This window comes from Phascolarctos cinereus, unplaced genomic scaffold (assembly GCF_003287225.1).
Source record: "Phascolarctos cinereus isolate Bilbo 61053 unplaced genomic scaffold, phaCin_HiC Scaffold_726;HRSCAF=1367, whole genome shotgun sequence".
Lineage (NCBI taxonomy): Eukaryota > Metazoa > Chordata > Mammalia > Diprotodontia > Phascolarctidae > Phascolarctos > Phascolarctos cinereus.
The window spans coordinates 382063787-382073207 of record NW_027556098.1 but is presented as its reverse complement, the minus strand read 5'-3'; the positions used below and the strand labels follow the sequence as shown (position 1 = coordinate 382073207).

General features: G+C 49.4%; 1 protein-coding gene across 1 annotated transcript; it reads right to left on the bottom strand.

Annotated features, from left to right (window-relative positions):
- Positions 1-1379: 1379 nt before the first annotated feature.
- Positions 1380-9210, bottom strand: TAS1R2 (taste 1 receptor member 2). Its single transcript, XM_078145649.1, is given in 7 exon segments — positions 1380-1996; positions 1999-2307; positions 4062-4182; positions 4814-5026; positions 6439-7209; positions 7557-7857; positions 8621-9210. Coding segments are annotated over 7 exon segments (2508 nt in total). The 5' UTR covers positions 8797-9210.
- Positions 9211-9421: the final 211 nt, after the last annotated feature.

The following is a 9421-nucleotide window of genomic DNA, read 5'->3' as shown; positions in this document are numbered from 1 at the left end:
GAAATTGAGAGGATGCCCATCAATTGGGGAATGGCTGAGCAAGTTGTGGTATATGAATGTAATGGAATACTATTGTGCTATAAGAAATGATGAACAGGCTGACTTCAGAAAACCTGGAAAGACTTATATGGTCTGATGCTGAGTGAAGTGAGCAGAACCAAGAGGACTTTGTACACAATAACAGCCATGTTATGCAATGACTAAGATTGTTAAACTGAACCTTTCTCAGCATTATGAGATCTAAGACATTTCCAGAGGCCTCGGGATGGATAATGCTGTCCACATCCAAAGAAAGAACTATGGAAGTCAAATCGCTATCACTTATTTTTACCTTCTGTTGAGTTTTGTTTCATCTTTCTGATGGTTCCTCGTATTGGTTTTAATTTTTACTTACAACTTCACTAATGTGAAAATATGTTTAATGGGTATGTAAATGTAAAGCCTATATCAGATTGTGCGCTGTCTTGGGGAGGGTGGGGGGGAGGAAAAGGGAGAAAAATTTTCAACTCAAAAGCATATGGAAAAAATAAAAAAATTTAAATTAAAAAAAAATAACATAGATTAAAATGTAAAAGGATGTCATGTGCACATTTTTTTTCAGAGAGACAGTTGTTTAGACATTTACCAGCATACTCTTAACTACAGCATACAACTAGAAGTCTTGCTGAAAAGCAGAAGTGAAAAATTACCCATCTGTAAAATGTGGAAGTTGGGTTAGCTGGTCTCCAAGGTCCCTTCTAGCTCTAAATCCTATAAACCCTATGACTGGATCATTTCAAAGGCCTCACAGATTTGGTTAAGTATAAGTTTATCATTGCCCATCGTCACCACCAGTCAGCAGCTGAGCATCACTCAAGCAAAGGGCTGACTTATGTTTTGGAGCCCAAAAAGGCCCAGAGTCATGGGACTTCACAGGTCATCTAAGCCAACCCCTATGAGAACAGCAATCTTCTCTATGACATCCACGATAGCCACGGGCAATGGATAACCATGGAATCTTCTCTACGACATCCATGGCCACCTGGTTTCCCCTTGAAGATCTCCAGTGATAGAGAGCTCACTAGCACCAGAATCAGCCTACACTTGTACTATTCCCCCAAGACTAACTAGAGAAAAGCAAGCTTCGGGGTTTTTTGAGCCAGCAGAGGAGGACCAACTCTGATGAAATTTGAATAGGGCAAATTGGGGACTGCCTATAGGTTTAAGAGTCAAAGGAAGATAACAATGAGGTCATTACTATCCATCAAGGAAAACTTCCTGGGGGACATAAGCCTTGATCAGAGTAAGTCTTGTGTCCTTCACCTCGTCCAACCGATTCAAATGTTAAGGGATTTCCTAACCCCTCTCCCCATGTCTCCCCCCTGCCCTCCCAGCCCAGACTAATCCTTCCTCATGGTGTAACCCTGGATCACATTGTTGAAATAGGCCAACGTGTTACGCTCAGGGTAGAAAAGAATCATGTAACACTTGGGGCCAAAATACCCCATGCTGATGCCAAGCAAGTTGATCACTGTGACAGACACATCAAAGATGTTGACCAGAACCCCCTGGTAGACGGACATGAAGGTGCAGAGAAAGACGGAAGACGTGAAGTAGAAGGTCATGCTGAGCGTGATGAACTTGGCTTCATTGTAATTAGTTGGCAGCTCCTTGCCCATGTAGGAAAAACTGAAGCCAAAGACAGAGAGGATGAGGTCCAAGCTAGTGTTAAGCAACAAGCTTTTGCTGTAGTTGGCATTGCAGTTGAGAATCAATATCTGAGCATCGTCGGGGTCAAATCGAGTGGTGAGGTTGGTGGGTGTGACCATAATATTGATAGTCACGATGACCACTTTGAGCAGAGTGGTCAGCACCACAAAGACATAGGGCCCATTGTACTTCACCCAGTAGCTATAGGCGCGAGGCAGCCGACGTGCCATCTTGAAGATGCAGACGATCTGGAAGGATCGGACGGTGATGCAGGCGATGCAGACCGTGAAGCAGAGGGTGAAGAGGTCTGGCGGCACAGGCAGCTGAAGACAGTGGGCCGTCCTATGTACACAGGCACCGAGGCATAAGCCACCAGCAGGGGTGTCAGCATGACGAAGCACATCCGGCCGCCTGCGGAACGTACCATGGGGGTCTGGAAGTGCATCCAGAAGATGATGAGGATAGCCAGGGTACTGAGGAAGCCGAGGCTGGCAACGATGACAACAATGATGGTGGGTGGCTCTTGCCACTCCAGGAACAGCAGGCGCCTCTTGAAGCATTGGCTATCCCCTTCCTTGGACCACTCATTCTCTGGGCAGGACTGGCATTCAAAATCATCTGCAATGAGCCAGGTTGAAGGCTGAGGCAGAATAAGAAATTGCCCTATCCTCAAAGACAGCCAATCCCCCTGCCCATTAGGATGGGTGGTGCCTGAGAGGTCAGGTCCTTCTCTGGGCCTTCATCACCTCACATACTTGGGTCAATGCCATAGCCTTTTATCTAGTACTCACCCTTTTGCTTCTGCCCCTCCAATTCCACTAGACGTGGTCATCTTTATAAAATTCAGTCTTCATATCACTCCTCTGCTCAATATCCTATAATGGCTCCCTATTACTTTAGGTCCAAACTCTTCTACCTGGTATCTAAGGGCCTTTACAGCCAACCTGCCCACCTAACACTCCTTCCTGTCTCCCCAGTTTCTACCCTCCAAGCCTGTGCGAGCACACACACACACACAACCTCACTACCTTTGCTCACATTGCTTGTTCTATCACCCATTCCTTTTCCTTTCCCATCCTACAAGGCCAAGCTTACATTCTTCCTCCTCTGGGAAGACCTCCTCAACTTTCTAAAGCCCACAATGCGCTCCTTTCTCTAATTCCCTGAAGGACTTACTGCCTATATTGACTAAGTATGATTGAAAACACAACACTTGCTTGAAAGGCAACACAGTATAAAGTGGAAAGAGGACTAAACTTGGCATCCTGAGAACTGGGCTCAATTCCTCTGACATTCACTCACCCTGGGTCCTTATGACCTCTCTGGGCCTCAGTTTCCTCATCTGCAAAATTGAGCTGATCATACATGCACTACCTACTTCACAGGGCAGTGGTGAGGAAAGTGTCATGGAAGTCTTATGTAGAAAGGGGAGGCCATTCTTCATGCTCAATAATTATTTATTCTTTGGGTCTCAGTTTTTTCCCATGTAAAATGAGGATGTTCCCTGCCCAGTTGACATCCTATTTCATCCAATTATGGTAAGGATCCCGTAAGCTCATGGGGTCTGAATAACAAAAATGGTAAGTTTTTTTTTATTATATCATGATCTCTGAAGCTCAGTTTCTTCCTCTGTATAATGGGCACAATAATGCTTGTATCCCCTTCCTCACAGGGCTGTTAGGCAGAAAGTGTTTTGGAAATGAGAAAGTGTTGGACAAATGTTATTGTTGTCTTCAGTGACAGTGATGTGAGGGTCAGTTGAAGAAGGAGTTTGGACAAATTCCCATTGCCTTCTGGGTTGACCTCCCCTTCATGATACCCATCGTTTCAGAGATGTTAAAACTGAAGCTGGAAAAGTGGGGCAGAAGGAAAGTCACTTTTCTAGACAAACCAAGAGGTAACGGGGGCCAGGAAATTGTCCTGCTGATACCAAGGTCCTGTGACCTCTGACTTGGGAAATTGACTCCCCACTCCTATGATTACACTGATGTGCTACCAGGAGGTCTTGCCTAGTTTTCCATCTTTATCTCCCTTCGATGGAGAGTGTGGAAATGCCAGCCCAGCCCCAGCCCCACAGGCTTTCCCAGCCTTTCTAAGCTGCCTCTAGGCAGCTTCAGAGGTTGGTGCTTTCATTCATGCTATTAGGAGTTTTCTCAATTCGCCTGCGTGTGAAAACAGCTTCACCCCTCACCCCATCCCCAACCAAAACTGGAACTGGCCAGCTGAGAGCTCCCTCCCCAGATTGGGAAGGCCTGCCCTATGGGCTCTTTTGGTGGGGTGGGAGGGAATGGCAGTGGTCTGAGGGCTGGGCTAGCCCAGCCATCTGGGAGCCGGTGCCTCGTGGCTGGCTCAGGGAGCCACAGACATCCTACCTGACTGGTTGAGGTAGGTCCCAGCCGAGCAGTTGGTACACTCAAAGCAGCAGGTATGCAGCCCCACTGGCTTCTTCCACTGACCCAACAGACAATTCTTGGAGCAGACAGAGGAGGGAACCTGAAGGGAGGAGAGAGAGAGGTGCTAAGCCACTCTGCTCCCAGCTAAGGGGCTTCCCCTACTGCCACTGCTACCAGCTGAGCTGAGGCCTTCACCAGCTGGACTAGTGTGAGGGTCTTCTAACTGATTTCCCTGTCCCTTCTCCAACTCATCCTTCATATGTCTATAAATCATTCCACTATATACCTCTGACCATGTCACTGCCCTACTCAAAAACTGTCTATAGCTCCCTATTGCCTAAAATACCATCCGATCTACTGGGCATCGCACCATCTCTCTTTGCCAGCCTTTATCTAACACTGTGTCTCCTCATGAGCTCTACATTCCAGCACAGCTGGACCATAGCTTTTCCCCAACCTCAGCCTGCCCTCCTCTGCCTCTGTGTATTTCTCCCTCCTGCCCAATGCCTCTATCTCTCAACTTCCTTGTCTGTGAAGGTAGGACCTATTCCCCATAGATTCCTTCTTTTAGAATTTGCAATGAGACCTGGACAAACTCCTTCATCTTTTTGTTTTCTCTCTTATAAAAAGAAGGGTTTTGACTAAATTATCTCCAAAAACCCTCCCGCCCGTCTCCAGGCCAGGTCCCTGGGCACTGCCGCCCCCCCATATCCAGTCCCCCTGGAGCTGACCATGTTGTTGGGCGTGTTCCAGGAGATATTGGTGGCCACCTTCCACAACTTCCGTTGGTCTGATCTGTAGAAGGCGATGCTCTCGAAGGGGTTGCGATCCTCTTCCCATTGCCACTGAACGATCTCTAAGCCCAAGGGTGGATCCCCACTCTCGTTAAAGAATATTCTGTGGCCCAATAGGGTGAAATCCACCTTCCGAATTTCCTGGAGCAACTAGGCCAGGGAAAAGGCAAGGGGAAGGATGGGGCTTGCTGGCCCCCAGCTCTCCATCCCATCCCCTACGTCCCAGGGTCTGAATTAGGCAGTCAGTCAAACAGCATTTATTAAGTACTTCCTTATATCCCAGGCACACAATGAAAGGCAAAAACACTGTCCTTGCACCCAAGGAGCTCACAGTCCCATGGGGGCGACACACACACACACACACACACACACACACAAGAGAGAGGCAGAATATCACAGTGGAAACAACATGGGATTGGGAGTCAGAGGACCTGGGCTTTAGATGTTTGATAAGGACAGAAGGGAAGCACATCACAGCCCTGCTCCTCTCAGGCTGGGGGTTACAGGAAGGTGGCTTGAAGTCCGACACCAAGGAGAATTTCCTGACTGTATGATGGCGCTAGAATGATTTGCCAAAGGATAGAATGGACACGTGCATTTTGCTTTTTTTTGGGGGGGGGGTGAGGCGATCGGGGTTCAGTGACTTACCCAGGGTCACACAGCTAGTAAGTGTTAAATGTCTGAGGCTGGATTTGAACTCGGGTCCTCCTGACTCCAAGGCCAGAGCTCTATTCACTGCACCACCCAGCTGCCCCGACACCTGCACTTTGGACGAGTCAATCCCCTTCTCTTGACCTCAGTTTCCCTATATACAGGTCAGCCCTCCTTACCCTTCGCCTGCTGCACTGTTATATCCCCAGTTGGCTTGCCTACCTTCCTTCTCTTCTTACCAGAACCCACCCCCCACACTGCTGCCAAACCAATATTCCAAAAATGCAAATCTCCTGTCACTTCCACCCTACTAAAAAAATCTCTGATTGCATCTAATTTCTCCCCCTTGGCATTGAAGGCCCTCCCCAGTCTGGCCCACCTACCTTCCCGGGCTTATCTGTACCAGTCTCCTCACCTCCCCTCTGGCCCCTTCCAACCAGCCCAACAGAGGTCCCCTGTGTGTGACCACCCATCTCCCGATGCCATGCCTTTGTACACATGGAGCTCCATGTCTGGCATGCCTGCCTCATTCCCGACTTCCTTCAGAGTTCCAACTCAGGGGCCCCTTCCTGTGTGAGCCTTTTCCTGGTCCCCTCCATTATTAGCCCTCCCTCCCTCCCGACTCTTCTTGACCCCGAGGGGTTTTCTTGGCAGAGCTACTGGAGTGGATTGCCATTTCCTTCTCCAGCTCATTTTACAGATGGGGAAACTGAGGCTACAAGAGATCAAGCAACTTGCCCAGAGCCACAGAACTAGTGACCCTGGTATCTGAGACAGGATTTGAACTCGTGTCTTCCTTTCTCCAAGTCCAGTGCCCTATCAACTGGGTAACCCTATAAGATAAACTCCTCACTGCCCTGAAGTCAGTCGACAGTGGGCCAGTCCGCCTCCCCATGCCAAGCCAGGCTCACCTTCCAAGGATACACCACGCCCTTGGAGCAGCTGGCATCACTGCAGCCGAGCAGGCGATGCAGGGCGTGGGCCACGGCGTAGACAGCTGAGTAGACGTTGTAGGCCACACGGTCCCCAGAGTGGGTGAGGATGGTGCTGTAGGATCTCACGGTGTCCAGGCAGCTCTCACATTCCTGGTTGCAGGTGGGCTCTGAGCCGGTCTTGTTCATGGGCCTCTTGACATAAGACTGCCTGACCCTGAAGTCACTGAAGCCTGGGATGGGGACGCTCTGGGTGCTGATGCCCAGAAAGGTTCCAGCTTGCTGGATATGGGACATGCTATGGATGACAGGGTCAATGGACCAGGACTCCGAGGCGATCCACACAGTGCCCGTGAGGTTCTGACAGATGACCTCCTCAAAGAAGTAAAAGAGGACCAGGTCCAGGGACATCACAGCTACCACATTGGCTGTACTGTTCTTGATCTTATCCACTACGACCTCTATCCTCTTCTTCTCCTGGGGCAGTATGGTCTGGTTGCCCAAGGGGACAGGAAGTGTCTCCTGGAAGGCAATACAGATATCCCTCCCCTCCAGCTTCTCACTGAACAGTTGGCTGTTCTCCCGGCCATAATCATCACTGCTCGCAATGACAATGACCCAATTCCAGCTGAAGTGGGTCATGAGCTGAATCATGGCCTCGACTTGATGCTCACCACTGGCAATGGTGCGGAATAAAGCTGGGAATCTACTGTTGTCCCGAAAGTCGTCACTGATGGCGCTGTAGGTGATCTGAGAGGGGTGGGGAAGAGCTGCTGTCATCATCACCGATATCGGCAGTGAAAGCAACTGGGAAACATGGGACTTAGGAGGAAACACGGCGGCTATCCAGTCCAACCCTCCCATTTTACAGAGGAGGAAATAGAGACTAGGAGATGTTAAGTGACTGAGGAAGAAAGCACAGATGGTTCAACCTAGTTCAACCCTTTGATTTTACAGAAAAGTCGCCTGAGACTCAGAAAGGTTAATCAACTTTCCCAGGGTGCTATAGCTATTAAGTGTCTGAGGCTGGATTTGAAGTTAGGTCTTCCTGAGTCCAGGTCCAATGCCTACTCTACTAAGTAGGAAGAATGACTCACCTGTGGAAGGAGGAAGAGGGAAAGGAGGTTGCTGACGGTGATGACAGACTCAGCCGTGTCAGGGCCAATGACGGCCACCACTCGGGGCTCATAGCTGCTGTAGTCACGCTGGATGGGCAGTTTGAAGTTCTCCTTGGCCAGGAAGTAGAGGACAGGCTGGATGTTGTTGGTGACGTAACACACGTCCACTATCTCGTACCCCAGCAACAGCCCTGGCAGCAAACTACTGTCGTTATTGATCTCCTCTATGGCAAAACGCATGGCTTGCATCAGGTTGTAGCCCAGCACCTTCACTTCATAGCTGAGGGCAGGTGGGACAAATGAGGGATGGGGGAGAGAGATGGAGACAGACAGAGACAGAGAGACCGAGACAGAGAGATGGATCAATGTCATTCTTGCTTTCTATTGTAAAACTAATATACCACCTACAGCACCAGCTGCCCTGGAGAATTCTGGCCTCTTTATCAAATCATACTCACCACTAAGATCCCACCCTCACTTCTACCATCCCCATTCTCATCCCCATCTTCACTTCCACCACCCGTATCCTCATCCTCACCCTCATTTCTTCCATCTCCATCTTCACCCTCACCCTCACTTCCACCATCCCCATCCTCATCCCCATCTTCACTTCTACCATCCCTATCCCTATCTCTTTCTCCACTTTCACATCAAAACTGAACTTCACTTTTCCCATTACCACCATCACTCTCACCATCATCACTCTCACAATTCTCGCCATCACCATCCTCTTTCACAGTCACCATTTTCATCACCATCATTCTCCCCACTTCTGGCCCTGCTTTTACCAATTCCATCACTGTCACTGCTATCACAATCCCTACTCTCCATCACCATTCACTATCACCTTTCCACCATCACTACCTGCACTGTTACCATTGTCACCATTGTCACTTTCACGACAGTCACTCACCATCACCAAGGAACCCCAAATGATTAATCACCACCATCCACATTCCCATCACCTTTCTTTTGATGCTCACAATGCCTGTTACCACCACTGTCGTCATCATCAATTCTATGCCTCCCCATCATGCACTCACTCTTTGCACTGGGGCACCTTCGTGTAACTGAGATGAGCTGTGCCCTTGACATTGGCATGGAGGGTGAACATTCCCCCCAGGAGGTAATCCCCAGCCAGATGGAAATCAGAACTCTCCTGGACCTCCACTGGCATGAACAGGAGGAAGAGGAGCATCCAGGAGACAGTGGTCCCCATGGTTCCGTCCTGTTGTCCCTTGCCACCCTCTATATCCAAAGCGGGCCAGGTGCCTCCGGCTGGGACCTGCCCCCTCCTCTCTTTATTTGTACAGCCTCTAAGAAGCCCATTTACATAGAGTCACAGAGGAAAGAGAATAAGTGGGTGGGGCCTGGATAAGAAATGGGAACTACTCTGGGATGGGGAAGCAAGAAATCTCCCAAGACCTGGAGTCACGGACCTAATTGTGCTAAGGACTAGGGGGTCAATGTCAGGGAGAGAGGGGGAATCTAGTCTAGGTTTTGCACACTTTGTGTGTGTGTGTGTTTCTGGGAGAGAGGTAGAGGACACAATAGAACGAATTCTGACTGGGATCTACTCTCCTCAGTCTGTAGAATGTCAAGGCCTAGAAGAGAGAACATCAGAGCTGGTAGGTCTCTCAGAACACGGGACGTCAGAGCTGGGAGGGCCCTCAGGACACAGGATGTCAGAGCTGGGAGGGCCCTTAGGGCAGAAGAAGCCGCAGCTAGCTCGGGTCTTAGAGATCATTTGGCCCAATCTCCTCGTTGACAGAAGGAGAAGCTGAGGCTTGGGGATGGCAGGTGATTTCCTAAGTGTCTCCAGGCACGGCCTGCTTGTCTTGGAG